The sequence below is a fragment of the Misgurnus anguillicaudatus genome, unplaced genomic scaffold, assembly GCF_027580225.2.
Source record: "Misgurnus anguillicaudatus unplaced genomic scaffold, ASM2758022v2 HiC_scaffold_31, whole genome shotgun sequence".
NCBI lineage: Eukaryota > Metazoa > Chordata > Actinopteri > Cypriniformes > Cobitidae > Misgurnus > Misgurnus anguillicaudatus.
Window position 1 is genome coordinate 1051743 of NW_027395281.1, and position 23972 is coordinate 1075714.

Consider the following 23972-nt stretch of genomic DNA (forward strand, 5'->3'; position numbering starts at 1 on the left):
AGCTGGGTTGCCGGTAATTTTTACCATAGATTTAAAATTATGCTATTTACTGGCAAGAGTTTGTTCAAAGTTAAATAAATTTTAAATATTAACAATTCTTTATCTTTACAGAATAAAACTATACAATAACAGCCTCATGCAAAGCATTCTGGGAACCAGAAATCATCATCAACCTTTTTCTGTTTTTTGCTTCAGATTTTGTTTCCCAGAATGTTTCGCTTGATGCTGTTTTTTTAGTTTTACTCTGTAAAGACAAAGACTTGTAAATGTTAAATCCTCATTTAACTTTGAACAAAATGTAGCCAGTAAAAAACATAAATTAAATCTACGGTAAGTTACCGGCAACCCAGCTGCAATTTCTACAGAATTTCTTTACAGTATACATCAGATTGAAAAAAGAAGTGTGAGGACACACTTAGAATTGGATCCTTTAAAAAATAGAAGCATTTATTCCAGAAATACAGTTAACAACACAAACCACCCCCATACACAGCCAGGTCTCACAAAATTTCGTTATATAGTCACTTAATTTTTTGATATTATTTTTGTGATATTATCACAAATTTCCAAGTTTTTTGTGATATTATCACGAATTTCCGCGTTTTCATGATCATATAACGAATTCCTGTTTTCGTGTGATCATCACATATTGGTTACTCAACTGTTTTGTCCTATTTTCTTACCATTGTTGCTTCAGTTTAAAATGACATCCCTATCCAAACCCAACTCTAACCCTAACGCCAGGCGACATATAAAAAAAAATAATCAGAAAAAATAATATAAACCAATATATAAAGTGACATTCTAATGCAAGCACGAAATCTAACCCTAAACGAAAGCGACAATGGTTTGAAAATAGGAAAAAGCAGTTGAGTAACCAATACGTGATAATCACACGAAAACAGGAATTCGTTATATGATCACAAAAAAACACGGAAATTCGTGATATCACGAAAAAAGAATCCAAAAAAATCACGTGACTATATCTCGAAACCTCATGAAACTGGGTAGCAGCCCAGTCTCATACACACAATGCTCATTCAGGTTTTGTTGGAAGACCTTAAGTGTTTATTTTCTTAACAGTTTTTTAATCACACAACATTAAAACTTTAAATTGCAACCCCAATATTTCAAGTTATAATAAAAGATATATTACCATTAGTTTTATAGACAGAGAAAAAAAGCTACAGAAGCTACAGATTATAACACAATATGAGATATAAAATAAAACAAACAAAACCAAAATAGCAGATCTATAAAAATGTTTCATCACTAACAGTCGGATGGTGTCTGTGATCATTTTTCTGTTCAACTCTGCTCGATCTGATGTCATAAACCAGAATGGCAACCGCAGCCACGCCCACCAGAGCAGAGACAACCAATCGGATCACAGCTTCAGAAACTTGACAACAGAAAACACAATCTGAGGGAAACAACACATATTTCAACAAGGCCACTATTTACCAGTTTCATCTAAAAGGAAAATAGCAAATATTTAATAAAAAGGATTTTACACATTAAAGACAAAGTGATTGTCGTACTTGAACACGCCTGACACAGTTGAGTGATGTTAAGATGTTGAGTTTGTTTTGTGATGGTATTTTTGAGAACACAGCTGTACGTGTTTGTATCCTGATATTCAACCTCCAGAGGTAGAGAGAGTCTGATGTTGAGATCAGACACACTGATGTTGGACAATAAACTGTTTCCTTTATACCAGGACAGACTCACATCTCTCACATTCAACACTGAACACAATAATGAACAATTTGATGATACTGAGTTTTTTGTACAGTCTTTGCTGATGACAGGAATGGGCAGATGAGCTGGAAAACATTTGAGAGCAAAATGACTTTTTTAGTCTTTCATCCATTCAATTATTAGTGATGAAGTAAAAAAATTGACATTGCTGTAAATGAGGAGCTCAGATGCAAAAGCCACTAAATGTCACCTCATCAAAAATGAGATAATGATATAACCCGAATACTATACGATCATCAAAATACCTTCACTTCAAATACACTTAATCACTGCTCCCATGTCAAATGAATTAGATTAATGTAATCAAATTTGGTGAACGCACAACACAACTCATACTTGTGTTGGGTTATGACACATTTCAGAGCACAACATTGCATAAAATCAAGTTTGCATAGTACAAACCATGATCTTTGTTTCCTCCAGTAAAGTTTTTTTTCGAACTTTTAACTCACCATACACTCTAAAAAAAATCCGTAAAAAAACGGACAAAGTACTGTGTAAATATGAAGGAATTTTCCGTATTTATGTTTTACAGGCATTTATCCGTTTTTTTTTATAACATGTTGCATTATGGGTGCAATAACCCCTGCTGCAATCTTTCACTTTTGCCTCTCTATCACCATCTCTGTTTGAAACCTAAAATTACAACTTGCTTGCAGAGTTATTTTCTAACATGGATGATGTTTAACTTCTAAAAATGCTGTCAGAACAAGATACAAGTGTTAAACTATTCCAGCATCGACACATGTGATTTAGTAGACAAATCTTCTTTCTGACGTGACGTGTAAGTCAAATGGATATTTACCACAACATTTATCACATTAAATCTCCAGTTTGTGTTTGTTTTAGATTAATTTGAAGTCACCACTATGGTGATTAGTGTTCCCTTTAGTTAGGCTTTTGTCCCTTGACCATCACAGAACTGATTCTGCTCTTTCAGCATTGCAACAGTGTTTTTGCTTGTAGCAATTACAACTTGTTTGTTGCTTTAGGAAGGAGAATTGTCTATAATGTCATATAAGCTTAGTTTTTTTTTATGTTATGCTACCTAACATTTAAATATGAATTGATTAAAAAAGAATAAAGAACTGACATGTATTAAAGAGACGCTCTATGCTGATCTGAAAACACACCGTCTTGAATGAGATGGCTGAAAATGTGTCATATGTGGTTTTTGCTTCAGAGACATCAATACTTTGGATACAAATCTCAACAATGGTGAGAGTAAATGTTAAGAGAGTTTTCTACAATCCTGGTACCCAGCATGCATTGCGGCATGAAGCTTTGTGGTTGATTGTCACCATTGTTGCGTTTCATAGGCAGATTGAAGTGTCCCTTAAGGCTACGGAAAATGTTCTGTAAATCTACGGAAAGTGTTCTATAAATCTACAGAATGTTCAGTTTTTAAATAAACGGAAATTTTGTAAACATTACGGAAAAGGTGCCGGTAATTTTCTGCCAGGACATTATCCGTTTTTTTACGGATTATTTTTTTAGAGTGTACTGCACCCAATGGAAAAGATCCCAAAAGTAGGCTGACCCGACCCAAACTAAACCAAACCGTGGGGTGCTATGCAATGGAAAAGCACCATTAGGGGCGGTACTACGTATACTAATATTAAATATTTAATTATATATTGTTAATGTTTAATTAATTGAACACTGGCAAGCCGCCCCATTTGAGAAAACGCTGCTTAATTCAGTTCTCTTTTTTTTTGCTCTCACAGCATGAAGTCAGACAAACTTTTAATAACAAACCAGAGAACACAGACGGAAATTCAATAAAGTGTGGAGGACAGAATCACATTTTTTCTAAAAATTGCTGTTACCTCTTTGCATCAGAGCAGTGATTAACTCAATAGTTGCGTAATAGTGAATAATTGTTTCACTATTAAGGTTCACTTTTATACATTATTTTACATTAACTAAAAGTTTTAAATAACTAATGAATTCTGCAGATGAAGTGAAAATGAAATATATTTAAATATTTTTTTATAAAATAGAAATGTATTTTTAATTAAATAGTGCAGGTTGTAATGGTGGTCTCTTCACTTTAATGGGGGTCCAGGACAATGAGCCCACCTTGAGTCACTGGGTGTTATGGGTTTGGAGTTCAAAGTTGGAAAAAAACTCTTTAATAACTCTAATAAATATTTATGAGAATTTCATTGAAATTATTAATATTAATAAATGAGTAATAGTTGATGGGATTAAAGACAAAAAAGTAATGTTTCTCAGCTCTGCCAGTTCCTGTCACAATGTTCATCATCTTCAATCTCAAACTGTCCATTATTGTGTTCATTGTTGAATGTAAGAGATGTGAGTCTGTCCTGGTATAAAGGAAACAGTTTATTGTCCAGCATCAGTGTGTCTGATCTCAACATCAGACTCTCTCTATCTCTGGAGGTTGAATATCAGGATACAAACACATACATATGTGTACTCAACAATACCATCACAAACCAAACACAACAGTTTTGCTTAGAAATTACTTTATTAAAAATAAATTAATGTGTACAATGCTTTTTTTTAACATATTAGAGGTTTAATTTTTCATTTTAGATGAAAAAAAGTCAGCTTATTGAAATTAACTCATCTGTTTGTGGTGTTTTCCTCAGACTGTGTTTGCTGTTGTCATGATTCTGAAACTGTGATCAGATTGGTCATCTCTGCTCTGGTGGGCGTGGCTGCGGTTGCCATTTTGGTTTATGACATCAGATCGAGCAGAGTTGAACCGAAGAAAAGATCACAGAGACCATCATACTGTTAGTGATGAAACAGATCACTGTAAAAAAATTCCGTAGAAATTGCAGCTGGGTTGCCGGTAATTTACCGTAGATTTACATTTATGTTATTTATATATATATATATATATATATATATATATATATATATATATATATATATATATAAGTACATTTTTAATATTAACAAGTATTTATCTTTACAGAATAAAACTATACAATAACAGCCTCATGCAAAGCATTCTGGGAACCAGAATTCATAATCAACCTTTTTCTGTTTTTTGCTTCAGATTTTGTTTACCATAATGTTTTGCTTGATACAGTTTTTTTAGTTTTACTCTATAAAGACAAAGACTTATAAATGTTTAATGTTCATTTAACTTTGAACAAAATGTTGCCAGTTAAAAACATAAATTTAAATCTACGGTAAATTACCGGCAACCCAGCTGCAATTTCTATGTAATTTTTTTACAGAGTATAGTTACAAATAACTACTATTTTTACTCTTCTTTTTCATTGTTTTTGCTCTGAATATTAAACACTCTATATGAAACATATTATTACTTTAAATATTAGGGTAGCCAATTTAAAAATATGAAAATTCTGTCATAATTTACTCACCATCATGTTGTTTTAAACCTGTAGTTTTCTTATTTTGTTGAACACATGCTAAACGTGCATAAGTGCTAAGAACTATTGGAAAAGCAACTCAGATCATTTTCTTTTTATAGTTTTAGAGCTGAGTAAAACATACATTTGTGTTTTTTATTTCATTTATTGCATTGCTTCATTTATTATTATATACTCTTAAATTTTTTTGTTTTAATTCATTTTAGCATTTTAGCATTCACTTTTTATTCTTTTTAAATGTTTTATAATACTGTATATTGATAAAACTACTGAGCAAGTAAAATTATTTAATAAACTATCTTTATTATATTTACATCACTTCGTCTCCTGTTTGCTGTTTTTTACCTTCATCTATTTATTTGCCTCGTGGTTGATTTGAAGTATTAACTCACAACAGAGTTGATATTCAAGTACAGCTTGACACTATATACAGATTTCCTAAAGGGAGAATTTCCTCAGTAGGACTGAAAGATCAGATCTTTAGGACCTTTAGATAAATAATAATAATATTTCATTATATGAGATTACAGACATGAATCCAATCTTACATCTGTGTATTAAAGCAAGTGCAAGAAATGCTTTAAACGTTTATTAACTTACCAGTCAGACCACAGAAGCACAAACAGAGATAAACACACACGAGAAACATTTTCTTCAATACTCGACACAGTAATGCTATCAAGAAGAGTTGTGTAGAGATAAGTTGAGATGTATTATTGGGTTAAATATAAGATAAGCTGTAAGTATTGTGCAGAAATAACACAACTGTGTGCTCTGATGATGTGAACTTACGTGTCAAGATCGTACTTATAGGTTTGTGCAGCAGTTTTTTCTCACACATTCGGTTGAGCTGTTTGCTGTTTTATTTTCATATCACTCTAAAGATCTTCAAAAGTACAAATAATTACATTGCATTGTAGAAAGTAAAAATTGGATCTACTTAAACAAATGACTTGAATTAATAACATTATGGGATGGATGGTTTCCCAGACGGAGTTTATCATAGTCTCAGAAATGCATGTTTGACCTGCTTTAATTTCAAAGCACCTTGCACTGACATATTTTAACATACATTAGTACCATTGTACTAACATGCACATCAGTATTGTTTTGTGTAAGGTTTGTTGGTAAAAACTACTTAAATGTGCTAAAATGACTAAGGCCTATAGTCCTTGATCATCTAAACCATGTCTAGGAAACTGCCCCCCCAAAAAAGTTTTGTCAACTTTAAGTTGTAAACATTTTTTTTACTAATTGAAATAATCCAACTTTCAATTTTTACAGTGTAGGCCTATATTAACTCTACATCAAGAGTTTGCAGTTCTTCCTGACTCTTTCTAAAGAAAATGCAATCCCTAACAAAGTTTTTTGCATTAGGCTCTGTCACAAACAACTTTTGTATTCTCTTAACCGCACTAATCTGTAAACTCCACAAGACCATATAGAGTGTCTCTTATTTTGCTATATGTTTCAGGGTGGATGCTTATTTCCACACTTTGTGATTCCTGCACTCTAAAAAAATAATCCGTAAAAAAACGGATAATGTCCTGGCAGAAAATTACCGGCACCTTTTCCGTTATGTTTACAAAATTTTTGTTTATTCAGAAACTGAACATTCTGTAGATTTATAGAACACTTTCCGTAGATTTACAGAACATTTTCCGTAGCCTTAAGGGACACTTCAATCTGCCTATGAAACGCAACAATGGTGACAATCAACAACAAAGCTTCATGCCGCAATGCATGCTGGGTACCAGGATTGTAGAAAACTCTCCTAACATTTACTCTCACCATTGTTGAGATTTGTATCCAAAGTATTGATGTCTCTGAAGCAAAAACCACAGCTGACACATTTTCAGCCATCTTATTCAATACATTGTGTTTTTAGATCAGCATACAGTCCCACTCTTATACATTTCAGTTCATTATTCTTATTTTATCATTTCATATTTAAATGTTAGACAGCATAATATAAAAACAACTAAACTTATATGACATCATAGAAAATTCTCCTTCCTCAAGCAACAAACAAGTTGTAACTGCTACAAGCAAAAACACTGTTGCAATGCTAAAAGAGCAGAGTCAGTTCTGGAAGGTCAAGGGACAAAAGCCTAACTAAAGGGAACACTAATCACCATAGTGGTGACTTCAAATGAATCTAAAACAAACACAAACTGGAGATTTAATGTGATAAATGTTGTGGTAAATATCCATTTGACTTACACGTCACGTCAGAAAGAAGATTTGTCTACTAAATCACATGTGTGGATGCTGGAATAGTTGAACACTTGTATCTTGTTCTGACAGCATTTGTTTAGAAGTTAAACATCATCCATGTTAGACAATAACTCTGCAAGCTAGTTGTAATTTTAGGTTTCAAACAGAGATGGTGATAGAGAGGCAAAAGTGAAAGATTGCAGCAGGAGTTATTGTACCCATATGCAACATGTTATTAAAAAAACGGATAAATGCCTGTAAAACATAAATACGGAAAATTCCTTCATATTTACACAGTACCTTGTCCGTTTTTTTACGGATTTTTTTTAGAGTGTACGTAGTACCTGATACTTTTTTTTACCACCTTGTTTGAGGTTCCAAGCGACCCGAGCTGATACCAAACGTGATGCAAAAACACTGTAGATCACTGATTGGTCTGAGAGAATCGTCACTACCAGCGTCATCACTATAATGTAAAAGATTAGCTTTACCCCAGTGCTAGCTTGCGCTCGAGCAAACATGTTGCCATCTGTGCTCTGCTATAAGTTCCCAAACTCCCTTTTAGCGATGAAAACATCGACAGGTTGAGAATCAGGGACACCATAACAGTTTTTTCCAAACTTGCAGTTTGTGGCGGCACATTCGCGACGAGCACGTCAGCATTATATATGCTTAAATGCAACTTCAATGAGGCTCAGCGGAGCGTCGTCGACCGACGCCACGGGTGTTTGAACAAAAACTGTCATGTGAGACAGAGGTAGTGATAAACGCGATGTGCAAACATCTATTTGTGGTGGCAAATTTTAATTTAGTGGCGGACTGAGAAATAAATAAATGTATGGGAATGTACAACGACGCTCTCACTTGTATGATGTCACAGCAGTAGGCAGCGCAAATATAACGACACGCCTACACTGTAAAAAAATATGCTTCTCCAACATAAAAATTTCTAGTGACCCGTTGCACCTCAAATTGTTAGTTGGCCCAATTTAAGTTGGGGAAACAAACTTTTTTGTGTTTTGCTGACTACCCCAGCATGTACACTGAACTTAAAATAGAGTGTTCTGTCAATTAAATATTGTCTCTTGATTAAAAATAGCTCGTTGGGCCAAATTGAAATAAAATGTATTAATTAAATTTTCTTGTTGGCCAAAAAGAAAAAAAATGTCATGTCAGATAAGTTACACACTATGCTCTGATAAATATAATTTACTTATTTAAATCCATATGAACTTGCCTGTTATGCAAAACAAAACCACTACCAAAACAAGATCTGCCAGTTCAAGTAAGCATTGAACCAGAGACCTTTTTGCTGTGAGGCAACAATGATGCGCGCTAACCCACTGTGCCGTCCTCTACACTGAACACACACTTCTCAATCATGGTAACAATGAACAAACATTATTCTTTTAAAATAACTCTAACTACAACATATAACTAACATTAACAACATAACAACATGAATAAATCCAGAAAACATTAAAACAGTCATCTTTTTTAGTAAATATTAACCAAAGAAGTGAACATGTCGCAATGCATGCTGGGAACCATTCCGACCATTGTTTTTTTTAATTGTTTGTTCAGATTACTCAGTTTGGTAAGTTGGGTGAACGAATTGGACATAAACTTATATATCTAAGTCCAGTCAACAAAATAATATTTATTAGCTGAATGATTATGCTTTTTTCATTCAGTGAACACAAAATAATCAATTGACGCCCTTCAACAAAGAAATCTTTGTTCAAGTTACTTAATTTTCTTTGTTGAATGAACATTTTAAAGTTGGATTTTTTACACTGTTTGACACACTTTTAGAAAACAACAGTGCATCAAATCCAGTTAGAATAATACAATGCATCTGTTTTTACTTTCAGTGAATTTTTTTAAATCTTTACTCACCATAGACAGTAACACTGAATCCGTATGAGATCTTCTGTTTGCCGCTGAAGATCATTTGATAAAGTCCAGTGTGATTAGTTGTGATGTTTGTGATGATGAGATCTCCAGTCTTAGTGTTCACCTGCAGTCTGTCTTTGAATCTCCCATCAAGAACATCATCATATATTGAGATATCTTTGGCCACTCCACTGATTTTTGCTATGAGAGAATTTTCAGTTCCAAATCTCCACAACATCTGATCATCTCTCTGTAGTTTAATATCAGTGTGTAGAGTAAGAGAATCTCCCTCCATCACTGACACTGACTTCACTTCATCACCAAACACACCTGAACACACACAAACAGATTGTCACATGAAAGATCTTAAATGTAAGATGAACTACTACTATGTTTCTGAATTAGAAACCTTTGGCTTTTAAAATCAGTTGTTGGAAGACATGATGACATAGATTTAAAATCAAGAGAATGGGAAAAAAAAGATGTTTAATCTTTACTCACCGTAGACAGTAACATTGTATAAGCACTCTTTAGTGCTGTTGATGCTCATTTGATAAAGTCCAGAGTCTTTGGTTTTGGTGTCTGTGATGATGAGATCTCCAGTTTGATCATTCACCTGCAGTCTGTCTCTGAATCTCCCATCAAGAACATCAGCATTTATTGAGACCTCACTGGTAGCTCCATTGATTCTTGCTATGAGAGACCCTTGAGGTCCAAAGCTCCACTCGATCACATCATTTTTCTGTATTTCAGTAAGATGAGTGTGTAGAGTAACAGAAGCTCCCTGCTTTACTAACATCGCCTTTAATTCATCTGTATCACCAAACACACAGACACAGAGACAAGATTTGTCATAGATTGAAGATTAACTTTTTTTACAGAAACTAAGTACTCCAAAACACAATTTATCTACTAAAATCAGTTCTATTCTGAGACATGGCATAGATTTAAAAACAACAGAATGGAAAAATAAACACGGATAACATCTCTGAATTCACACATTCATATTTTTAATGTTTAGGCTTTGTTTATTTGCTCATATTGGGTCTCATTTATGAATAATTGCGCAAGTTTTTATTTATAATATTTATACTTGAACTTCTCACGAAAACTTTCCACCTAATTTACACCACGTGCGTACGCACATGAATTTGGTCTTATACTTGTTCTTGCGTTAGTGAATTTGGAGTGGCCGTGTGCACCATAAATATGTATAAGGCTAGATCCCAGCTAGAAATAAAAAGTTCTAAGAACGTTCCCTGAAAGTTCCCGAATGTTCCCAAAAACATTCTGCCAACGTTAAAAGCGGCTAGTTTTTTTTAAGTTCTAGGAACGTTTCTGTTGTCTGAACGTTAGAGTAATGTTACATTTTACCATTTTTAAACGTTATGACAATGTCATGTTTTAATGTTCACACAATGTTTAAAACAACAACTGTTTATTATATTGACTTGTTTAATTGTTATGTAAATGATAGAGAATGATTGCATTTTATTATTTTATAAAACATTATTTCTGAATGTTCAGTAAATATATTGCTGTAGAAAACTCAATTCACTTACTAGGTTTAGATGTTGATGTTTCATTTTAAGTCACCCTTATTGTGATTCGTGTTTGTTTTAGTTGGTCTCTTGACACTTGACTTTTTGCCTACTAGTTTTTTCCTGGTTGTGTTAACTTTGTGGTAATGCACCACATTTGTTATGAAAAGTTATTAGTGTATTTCTGTGGTTGTTGGTACATAATGGTAAAGATCATCACCTAGTTCATTTACTAATCAAAAGTTTATTTTCTGCCAATATTGTATATTAGATCCAACTCTTTCACAGCAGTTTGTCATTAAGGAGTTTTAGAAACTTTGGACAAAAAATATCCACTGTATAGTTGGGATGCCCAAACATCAAGAATCAGACTATGAATCTCAACCATGGTGACAATTAAAATTGTTAAAAAAATCCTTATTTATCCATGCCGCAGTGCATGCTGGGAGTCCTGAATGAGGTGTGTAATTTGTTAATTCCCAGCATGCATTGCAGCATGAAGTTTTTCATTTAATTGTCACCATGATTGAGATTCATAGTCTGATTCTTGATGTTTGTGCATCCCAGTTATACAGCAGATATTTTTTGTCCAAAGTTTCTAAAACTCCTTAATGACAAACTGCTGTGAAAGTGCTGGATCTCATTTACATTTTTGACAGAAAATAAAGTTTTGATTAGTAAATGAATTAGGTGATGATCTTTACCATTATGTACCAACAACCACAGAATAACACTATTAACTTGGCATGTTCATAACAAATGTGGTGCATTAACACAAAGTTAACACAACCAGGAAAAAACTAGCAAGCAAAAAGTCAAGTGTCAAGAGACCAACTAAAACAAACACTAATCACAATAAGGGTGACTTAAAATGAAACAAACATTAACATCTAAACCTAGTAAGTGAATTGAGTTTTCTACAGCAATATATTTACTGCATACAGAAATAATGTTTTCTAAAATAATAAAATGCAATGTTTCTCTATCATTTACATAACAATTAAACAAGTCAATATAATAAACAGCTGTTGTTTTAAACATTGTTTGAACATTAAAACATGACATTATCATAACGTTTAAAATGGTAAAATGTAACATTACTCTAACGTTCAGACAACAGAAACGTTCCTAGAACTTAAAAAAAACTAGCCGCTTTTAACGTTGGCAGAATGTTTTTGGGAACATTCGGGAACTTTCAGGGAACGTTCTTAGAACTTTTTATTTCTAGCTGGGATGTCTTACGGCGGAGTCTCTATTGTCATCTTCTGTCGGCCATCTTGTCTCAGTCAGCTCGCTCACTTGTAGCATTGTGTTTTAATCTACCCAGTCTCACAAAGTTTCGTGATATAGTCACATATTTTTTTTATTCTTTTTTCGTGCTATTATCACGAAATTACGTGTTTTTTCGTGATCGTATAACGAATTCCTGTTTTCGTGGGATTATCACGTATTGGTTACTCAACTGTTTTTTCCTATTTTTAAACCATTGTCGCTTCGGTTTAGGGTTAGATTTGGTGCTTGCATTAGAATGTCACTTTATATATTGGTTTATACAATTTTTTCTGATTTATTTTTTTTTATGTCGCCTGGCGTTAGGGTTAGAGTTGGGTTTGGTTAGGGATGTCATTTTATGTAAATCTAACCCAAAACCGAAGCGATAATGGAAAGAAAATAGGACAAAACAGTCGAGTAACCAATAAGTGATAATCACACGAAAACAGGAATTCGTTATAAGATCACGAAAAAACACGAAAATTCGTGATAATAGCACAAAAAAAGAATCAAAAAAATATGTGACTATATAACGAAATTTCGTGAGACTGGGCTGGTTTTAATGGTGCGTGTAGTTTTAAATGACCATAACTTGCTCAATTTTCTACTCATTTTCAAATGGTTTGGTTTCTTACAAACGTTATTAACGTGGCTATAATTCTGGAGGCTTGAACATGTTTCATGAACATTACTCATATGTATGCAGTGTCATAAGTACATCTCTGACGTTTATAACAAACCAAACCATTTGAAAATCGGTAGAAAATTGAGCAAATTATTGGGTTTTTGAAAGAACATGCACCATTAAAACACAATGCTACGAGTGAGTGAGCTGACTGAGACAAGATGGCCGCCAGGTGATGACGCCGACATCCATTGGCCAGCAGCGCGGGCGAGACATCTAGCCTTTAATATACATATCAATGGTGTGCACTAGGTTTTCTATTTGCATAAAATACACCAAATATAGCTCCATATAAGAATTTTCGCAGCTTTAGTCCACAGAATATTTTAGAGCAGTTTGTTACCAAAGCAAAAGAGCTCGAAAAGAAATCCATATTTATTACCGTTAATATTGTGTTTTGCTATGCATTTTTTTATTTAGGAGGCTTTGCTGTCGCTGGACGAAGCCAATACTGGGTGTGCACTGGAGTGGGCTAACATTAAAGTATTGGATGCGATAACGAACACATTTATTAATATGATATTTAATCAATATGACAGAGATGCACATCTGTATCTAAAATAAAATAGACAGGAGATTAAGCGATTGACGATTAGACTTCTTATTACATTTACATGACGTTTACATTAGGCATTAAGCAGACGCTTTCATATAGAGATTTAAAAAGTGAGAAAGGAAAGTCATTACGCACATCTTCTTTATAAAAAAAGTACGCTATAATAATATATAATATCCTCTATATAATACAAATATAGATTATGTATGTAATAATATATAATATAGAAAATATGATAATATAAAATATAATAATGTAAGTGTTATATATCAAAATTATTATATACATTATAATTATAGCGTATGTGATTATTTCATAGGCTACATCAGGGCTATTCAATTAGTTTGTCGTGGGGGCCAGTTCATAAAAAGTATCTTAAATGAGGGGCCGGAGATATAACAGTGATGATGACTACATTTTTCTACATTTAAACATATTCATGTTGTATTTTGAAACTGCACAACAACAAAATCAGTGCATTGTACAATAGGCTTTTTCTACAAACATGTAGTTCGAAACTGCATTCAACAACATTAGTGCATTGTTAGATGTCAAAGTAGGCTTTTTCTACATCCAGATATGTTCATATATTGTATTTTAAAACTGCATAACAACATAAGTGCATTGTAAGATGCCCAAGTAAGCTTTATTCTTCATTTAAATAGGTAAATAAGATCCATATCACACTTATTGAGAATTTAACTCATTTACTCACTTCAGTGCACTATGCACATAGCAAAAAAGTTTATAATATGGAACATAATTGTTTTTTGCTGTTTTTTTGTCAAAAGCTAATTATTACAGTAGCCCTATTTAAACTACAACAGCCATCTTAATACTTGGCAAACAGTAGGCTACCTTCTAATAAACAGAATATGTTTTTAGATTTCGCAAGAGCAGTAAAATCAGGTGTATGTTTGTCAGCATGATACGCATACAGTGGTGCAGGTGCTGGGCTGTGAGCGATGGGTGACTACTGCTACTCGTTTTAATTGCATTCTTGTGTGAGAACGATGACTCGCATAATATTTGAGCCTTTGTCTGCTTTGAATTTTGGAGAAACTGCAGGATCTTTTTATCTAGTTCACAAAATCGTTTCAACGAGTTTCCTTTATCTAACGTCATTGTGGATAAGCATAAACATATCAGACAACAATTATCGGAAAAGGTGTTTGAAAATACAACAAATAAAGTTAAAACAACCATAGAGTTCGGTCTCTTAACTCACCACTGTCAGCTATCGCGTCTTGAGACGCGGGCGCGAGCGGGGGAGGCGATCGCTTTGAACTTGTGGACCAAAGCGGGAATATAATCACGTGACACAGCTGCTCGCACCAGTCACGTGACTCGCGCTCTGCAGCTCATGCTGCATGAAACAGGCGCACGCGCATCAACTCGTAACTGTACGGCCCGTTGTCTAACTTACTAAATTTATTTTAGAGATGTCTTTTTTACAGACTACATAAAGGGCCGGATCAAATTACCTTGGGGGCCGGGTTTGGCCCGCGGGCCGCCAATTGAATAGCCCTGGGCTACATAATAAAACATATTGTCACTCAATACAGTGACCCTATCAACAAAGATTGGATAGAGATAAGTTTGTTGAGTTCGGACCACCCGATGCCATTGCAACACAATCTCAAGGCAAGTCGTGGTATAGGCTAGTCACAAAATATTTGATTTATTTATTTATGTTCATACGATTTTCACTTTTTAAGCAAGAATGTTTTTTCGTGTCGCTGAATTTCTATAAATTGTTTTTTCGTGTCCGTAGCACAACTTTTTTTTGAGTCATTTTATATTTTGTTTTCTCATTTTTTCTTATTTTTAAATCATTGTCACTTGGGTTTGAGAAAAACCTAATTTTGTCCTTCACTGAGTTTTAATAAATGGGGCGAACTGCCAATGTTTAATAGATAAAACATATAGGGGCGGTTTCCTGTACAGGGTTTAGGTTATTCCAGGACTAGGCCTTATTAATATTAGGTCACTTAAAAAAGTTTTTACAAACGAACCTTACAAAAAAGGTTTGCGTCTTATGACAAAACAATGTCAACCAAATATGTTAAAATTAAACAGGACAAGGTGTTTTTAAATTAAAGCAGCTCAAACATGCATTTTAGTCTGGGACTAGGATAAACCCTGTCTGGGAAACCACTCCTTACAGTATACATTAATTTTCAAATAGTTACATTAAATTAGTTATATAATATAGGTAAACCTATATTACCTAGGTTTACTATGGTAGCTTTGAGGGTCACACCACCTGACAACTGTCCCATCCCACTTTTAAAATAGCTGCTACATGTACGCCCCGCTCTGATGTCAAATTCGTTCAAAAAAAAAAATTACCCCAAAAATGTAACCAAATTGTATTTGGTAAAGACGAAAAAGCACTCGGACACAGAACACAACAGTGCATCAAATCCAGTTGGAATAATACAATGCATCTTTGTTTACTTCCAGTGAAGTTTTTCTAAAACTTTACTCACCATAAACAGTAACATTGAATCTGTGTGATGAGATCTTCTGTTTGCCTCTGAAGATCATGTGATAAAGTCCAGTGTGATTGGTTGTGATGTTTGTGATGATGAGATCTCCAGTCTGATCATTAACTTGCAGTCTGTCTCTGAATCTCCCATCAAGAACATCATCATATATTGAGACCTCACTGGTGGTGCCGTTGATTCTTGCTATGAGAGTCTCTTGTGACCCAAACCTCCATAGTATCAGATCATCTGTCTGTAGTTTAAAGGGGTCATATGATGAAAATGTTAGCATTGCCACTTTGTAGGTGTGAGCAAAAACAGGTCATTGAAATTTGGCTTTCATTATGATGTCATAAGGATATCTTATTAGAATAATACCGCCTCCTTAATCTGAACTCTGAAAGAGAGAGAAAAGAAGGACTTGACAGCACAATTGAGTTTGAATTACAACAAACCACCATCATTGTGATCAGTGTTTGCACTTTATCCGCTCATTTGCATTTTAAAAAACACACCCAAAACGACACATTTTTGGACTTGACAGCACAATAGAGTTTCAATTACAATAAACCACCATCATTGTGATCAGTGTTTGCACTTCATCCGCTCATTTGCATTTTAAAAAACACACCCAAAACGACACATTTTTGCTCAAACCTACAAAGTGGCAATGCTAACATTTTCATCATATGACCCCTTTAATATCAGTGTGTAGAATAACAGAATCTCCCTCCATCACTGACACTGACTTCACTTCATCACCAAACACACCTGAACACACAGAGACAAGGTTTCTCATAGATTCAATTTAAGATTTTTTTATAGAAACTTAGTGGTAGTTAAACATCAAGAACTCCAAAACACAATTTATTTCTTAAAGTCAGTTCTATTGCGAGACATGGCATAGATTTAAAAACAACAGAATGGCAAAATAAAACAATTAACATCTCTAAATTCAAAAAAATAAATAAATAATTATTACAGTAAACTATAAAATAATAAAATATGTTTATAACCTACCAGTCAGACCACAGAAGGACAAACTAAGTTCACATCATCAGAGCACACAGTTGTGTTATTTCACTTACAGCTTATATTATATAACCCAATAATACAGACATCTGAATTTATATCTACACAACTCTTCTTGATAGCATCACTGTGTCGAGTGTTCAAGAAAATGTTTCTCATGTGTGTTTATCTCTGTTTCTGCTTCTGTGGCCTGAATGATAAGTTATACATTTTTTTATTAGATATGTCAGGAGAGAGTTAATGTTTTAGTTTGATCAGTCTGAAGACACAATTGCTTTAATTCTGATGTAAAATTGGATTCAGATCTCAGATCTCATATAATTAATTATTAATTATTCAAACTCTCTAAAGACGAAAAGCACTCAGACACATCTCAGACCACAACAGTGCATCAAATCCACACTCTTAGAAAGGATGTGTTAATTTTTTACACATCATTGTGTGGCAAGCTTTTAACACATTATGTGTAATTTTAACACATTATGTGTCATTTTCTGTTGATTTTGTGTTAAAATATAACACATGTTGTGTTAAAAGTAACACAAAATGTATTGTTTCAATAATAACACAGCGATGGGTGAATTCTGGGACAACGCATGTAGTTTGCTGTCCCAGAATCAACACTAATGTGTTGTTTTTAACACATCTGTTCTAAGAGTGCAGTTAGAATAATACAACGCATCTGTGTTTAGTTCCAGTGAACTTTTTCTAAATCTTTACTTACCATAGACAGTAACATTGATTCTGTATGAGATCTTCTGCTTGCCACTGATGATTATATTATAAAGTCCAGTGTGTTGAGTTGTGATGTCCCTGATGGTGAGATCTCCAGTCTGATTATTCATCTGCAGTCTGTCTCTGAATCTCCCATCAAGAACATCATCATATATTGAGATCTCTTTGGCCACTCCATTGATTTGAGCTATGAGAGACTTTTGAAGTTCAAACCTCCACACTATCAAATTTTTCTGTATTTCAGTAAGATGAGTGCGTAGAGTAACAGAATCTCCCTCCATCACTGACACTGACTTCACTTCATCACCAAACACACCTGCAGATACAAACATTAACACAGAAAACATAGTTAACAAGTAGTTAAACAATTGGAAACCTTTGGCTTTTAAAATCAGTTGTTGGAAGACATGACATCAACAGAATGGAAAAAGAAACACACAGATGCAGAATCAGACCTCTGAATGTTTTGGCTTTGCTTATTTATTTCAGTTAAAAAGTTAGAATGTGTGTGCAAATCTTCTGATTGAATGAAAATGTGGATAATTTATTACAGTAAACTATAAAATCTTAAAACATGTTTAAAACTTACCAGTTAGACCGCAGAAGAACAAACGGAGATAAACAAACATGAGAAACATTTTCTTCAACACTTCAGGGGTCTCTTTACCCAATTAGGCTAAGATTTTTAGCGCTGCATGCTAACCCAGCTAGAAATAAAAAGTTCTAAGAACGTTCCCTGAAAGTTCCCGAATGTTCCCAAAAACATTCTGCCAACGTTAAAAGCGGCTAGTTTTTTTTAAGTTCTAGGAACGTTTCTGTTGTCTGAACGTTAGAGTAATGTTACATTTTACCATTTTTAAACGTTATGACAATGTCATGTTTTAATGTTCACACAATGTTTAAAACAACAACTGTTTATTATATTGACTTGTTTAATTGTTATGTAAATGATAGAGAATGATTGCATTTTATTATTTTATAAAACATTATTTCTGAATGTTCAGTAAATATATTGCTGTAGAAAACTCAATTCACTTACTAGGTTTAGATGTTGATGTTTCATTTTAAGTCACCCTTATTGTGATTCGTGTTTGTTTTAGTTGGTCTCTTGACACTTGACTTTTTGCTTGCTAGTTTTTTCCTGGTTGTGTTAACTTTGTGGTAATGCACCACATTTGTTATGAAAAGTTATTAGTGTATTTCTGTGGTTGTTGGTACATAATGGTAAAGATCATCACCTAGTTCATTTACTAATCAAAAGTTTATTTTCTGCCAATACTGTATATTAGATCCAACTCTTTCACAGCAGTTTGTCATTAAGGAGTTTTAGAAACTTTGGACAAAAAATATCCACTGTATAGTTGGGATGCCCAAACATCAAGAATCAGACTATGAATCTCAACCATGGTGACAATTAAAATTGTTAAAAAAATCCTTATTTATCCATGCCGCAGTGCATGCTGGGAGTCCTGAATGAGGTTTGTAATTTGTTAATACCCAGCATGCATTGCAGCATGAAGTTTTTCATTTAATTGTCACCATGATTGAGATTCATAGTCTGATTCTTGTTGTTTGTGCATCCCAATTATACAGCAGATCTTTTTTGTCCAAAGTTTCTAAAACTCCTTAATGACAAAATGCTGTGAAAGTGCTGGATCTCATTTACATTTTTGACAGAAAATAAAGTTTTGATTAGTACATGAATTAGGTGATGATCTTTACCATTATGTACCAACAACCACAGAATAACACTATTAACTTGGCATGTTCATAACAAATGTGGTGCATTAACACAAAGTTAACACAACCAGGAAAAAACTAGCAAGCAAAAAGTCAAGTGTCAAGAGACCAACTAAAACAAACACTAATCACAATAAGGGTGACTTAAAATGAAACAAACATCAACATCTAAACCTAGTAAGTGAATTGAGTTTTCTACAGCAATATATTTACTGCATACAGAAATAATGTTTTATAAAATAATAAAATGCAATGTTTCTCTATCATTTACATAACAATTAAACAAGTCAATATAATAAACAGTTGTTGTTTTAAACATTGTTTGAACATTAAAACATGACATTGTCATAACGTTTAAAATGGTAAAATGTAACATTACTCTAACGTTCAGACAACAGAAACGTTCCTAGAACTTAAAAAAAACTAGCCGCTTTTAACGTTGGCAGAATGTTTTTGGGAACATTCGGGAACTTTCAGGGAACGTTCTTAGAACTTTTTATTTCTAGCTGGGTAATCTTATCATATTTTAGTACTTTCATTCACTTACATTGGTGTTCTAATAGTGTTTACTGTGGTAACTTTGAGGGTCACACCGCCGACAGCTGACAATCCCCCATTCCTCCTTTAAAAATAACTATGGTACTACGTCCCTGCTATGATGACAAATTACTCAGATCAAAAATGAATCTTAAAAATGACAACCGTGCATCAGATCTAGTTGGAATAGTACAAAGCATGATCTGTGGTTATGTCCAGTGAACTATTTTCTAAATCTTTACTCACCATAGACAGTAACATTGAATCTGTATGAGCTCTCTTTAGCGCTGTTGAAGATCATTTCATAAAGTCCAGTGTGTTGAGTTGTGATGTTTGTGATGGTGAGATCTCCAGTCTGATTATTCACCTGCAGTCTGTCTCTGAATCTCCCATCAAGATCATCATCATATATTGAGACCTCACTGGTGGTGCCGTTGATTTTTGCTATAAGAGACTTTTGAAGTCCAAACCTCCACACTATCACATCATTTTTCTGTATTTCAGTAAGATTAGTGTGTAGAGTAACAGAATCTCCCTGCTTTACTAACATCGCCTTTACTTCATCTGTATCACCAAACACACCTGCAGACACAGAGACAAGATTTGTCATAAATAGAAGACCTTAAATTTAGGATTATTGGACAGAAACTTAGTGGTAGTTAAACAACAAGAACTCCAAAACACAATTTATCTCTTAAGTCCCTTGGGGTCATTTTGACCCCCCCAAGACATTTTTCTTTAGTTTAAAAACATGGTTCCGTTCATCTCAGTGGAATAAGATTTTGTGACTTTTCCAGACTATCTCTCAATATTTATATTAAAAAACTGGGCTTGATTCCGTTGTTCTGAAGATGTGTACAATTTTTTTTTAACAAAGAGGTCCTTGGGGTTCAAAATGACACACACACAAACACGCACACACACGAACACACACACACACACACACACACACACACACACACACACACACACACACACACACACACACACACACACACACACACACACACACACACACACATACACGCGTGCGCAAACAAACACACACAATCATTGTCAAATTTCTGTGGCATTTTGTAAAAACAGACATTTCAAAATGCATCAATGGACTATTTTAAATAATATTGATTTTTAATGTCCTTTCTAATGTTTATATAAACATAAATTCACAAAATGTATCACAGGTGGCGTCCTTGGGGGAGGGGTACTGTCAGGATCCTGTCAGAATCTTGTCTTGTTTTAATGCCTAGTTAAATTTGGCAGGGTTCTGACAGTACCATGTTTTGTGTGGGAACACGTGGCGATGGTGTGTTAAGATTAAGCCACGTGGTTTCCTTGTCTCGTCTCTTTTACCCCGCTCCCTTGTCATCCTCATTGATCTTTATTGTTTGATCCTTAAACCCCGGCCCCTCTTGATTTGCTCCCTTATTTAATGCCCTTGTGTTTCTTGTCCTGTGCTCGTTCGTTTGTATTGCCTGCATGTAGTCAGGCTCAGTCTAGTCAAGTGTTTAAGTCTGGTGTAGCTAAGTCTGGTTTAGTGTTAAAGGAATAGTCTACTCATTTTCAATATTAAAATATGTTATTACCTTAACTAAGAATTGTTGATGCATCCCTCTATCATCTGTGTGCGTGCACGTAAGCGCTGGAGCGCGCTGCAACGCTTCGATAGCATTTAGCTTAGCCCCATTCATTCAATGCTACCATTTAGAGATAAAGTTAGAAGTGACCAAACACATCAACGTTTTTCCTATTTAAGACGAGTAGTTATACGAGCAAGTTTGGTGGTACAAAATAAAACGTAGCGCTTTTCTAAGCGGATTTAAAAGAGGAACTATATTTTATGGCGTAATAGCACTTTTGGGAGTACTTCGACTCGCCTGAAAAGTCCGGTCCCCTTCTCACTCTCATAATGGGAGAGGGAGGGTGTTACTGCGCCGAGTCAAAGTACTCACAAAAGTGCTATTACGCCATAAAATATAGTTCCTCTTTTAAATCCGCTTAGAAAAGCGCTACGTTTTATTTTGTACCACCAAACTTGCTCGTATAACTACTCGTCTTAAATAGGAAAAACGTTGATGTGTTTGGTCACTTCTAACTTTATCTCTAAATGGTACCATTGAATGAATGGGGCTAAGCTAAATGCTATCGAAGTGTCGCAGCGCGCTCCAGCGCTTACGTGCACGCACACAGATGATAGAGGGATGCATCAATAATTCTTAGTTAAAGTGTATGTTGCAGGTTAACCACCACTCTCGATTAATGGGTACATAAATCACTCAAGATATGTGTATAATTTTTAAAATGTCTCAAAAATGGTCTTAAAGACCACTTTTTTTTACGTTTTTGGTATTAACGGTTTTTTTAACGCAATTCTGCGATGACGTCACGTTGGGGAGAAGTGGAGAAAGACTCAGCCAGAGCCATAGAGATAGATGAGACATTTATTGCTATTTAATACTTACGTATATAATTTGGAAATCATATATACATCGTAGGAAATATATAATGTGTTATACTGCAAAGTTACCTTGCTAATTATTATTTATGATATATGTGGAGATAAATAAAACTTCGCAAATCTGCTGATTTCATCCATTCATGTCCTGACCACCAGGCTAGAGATTTTTAAACATCCTTAATCCACACTTACTAGTCTATCAAATAATATCTCAAATATATTGTTTTGTGAAATAAAAGGATGCTTTGTTATATTGTTTATGCGATTATAACGAATCACACGATCATTTTATATGCAGCAGCAGTCAGCAGCTGCAGCATACTCGGATCCGACCGCATACATACTGTAATAAACAGGCGTTCGGCGGCTTTTTACATCACGACAGGCTATGCCATTTGAGGAGGAACCGCTCATTGATCACCGTATTTTTATAAATCCTGTACATGTTTGGACCTGCCGAACAGGTTGAGCACTTTTATATACTTTATTGAGAAGAGAGGCTGCCTGCACAGTTTGACCAGCGGGCTGCGGGAACCGGCGCACATCACGCCGCCAGACGGTGTTGCTAATATAACTCGAAATGTATAGCTATTATCAGGTCGGGAAAGTCCCGACTCTCTCGATTGCCATTCCGCTACTGGCTGTAAGAAAGTGAGTGTGTTTGGGTCGCTGGTCCCCGCGAACAGATGTGACGTGCTTCACTCACCTTCCAGGATTAGAGACATGCTGCCAAAACCGTTTGTGCTGAAGATCGCATAAAGTTACACCCATTTCAGGCAGGATCATGGACCCCCTCAAGCCAGCATGCACGAGTATGTTAATTGTTTGTTTACTTTCTACACGAAGATATGCTAACCTTATGCTATCTGGCTGTCTGCCTATCTCTCTATACTAGCCTATCCGTCTGTCTATCTATCTATCTATCTATCTATCTATCTATCTATCTATCTATCTATCCATCCATCTATCTATCTATCTATCTATCTATCTATCTATCTATCTATCTATCTATCTATCTATCTATCTATCTATCTATCTATCTATCTATCTATCTATCTATCTATCTATCTATAATCTGCGCTATCAGAACTGTACTTTACTCGTCTTTCTATAGTCATTCTCAATGCTCTCAAGGCGGCTTTGGTCAATTCTCTCCCCAGCGTGACGTCATACAGTGCGTTGTGAGGGAAAGGAGAATCATTGCAAATTGCTGTACTTTTTCGGGTTTTGTGATACCCAACAACATAAAATACAATGGATAACAGTTTAAATGTTTATTATCAACAAGCAAATTGCACAAATTCGTTGAAAAATTTTACCTGCAAAACGCCCTTTAAGGTAATAACATATTTTAATATTGAAAATGAGTAGACTATTCCTTTAAGTCTGTCAAGTGTCTGAGTTTCTTGTTTCCTGTTTTTTCCCCTACATGGGCTCTTGTTTGTTTTTGTTAAATAAGTGTTTTCTATTCACCCCCCGACATCCCCTGCATTTGGGTTCATCCATCCCTGATCCTGACAATACTTTCATCAGGTAAGTAGCGAATATGAAAAATTCACAATAAAATCATAAAAAAATCAATACATAATTTCCCCATAGACTTACAGTAGTCATACATACACAGCAAAATCCCCGATGTTAAATTAACACCGGCTCGGTGTTTATATGGGTACCACCAG

General features: G+C 34.6%; 1 protein-coding gene across 1 annotated transcript; it reads right to left on the reverse strand.

Annotated features, from left to right (window-relative positions):
• Positions 1-1163: 1163 nt before the first annotated feature.
• LOC129452985 (uncharacterized) lies at positions 1164-20412 on the reverse strand. Its single transcript, XM_073865254.1, has 5 exons — positions 20089-20412; positions 9750-10050; positions 9252-9551; positions 1542-1826; positions 1164-1423 (listed from the first exon to the last, which is right to left on the reverse strand). The coding sequence occupies exons 1-5, from the start codon at positions 20383-20385 to the stop codon at positions 1254-1256; spliced, it is 1353 nt and encodes a 450-aa protein (XP_073721355.1). The 5' UTR covers positions 20386-20412; the 3' UTR covers positions 1164-1253.
• Positions 20413-23972: the final 3560 nt, after the last annotated feature.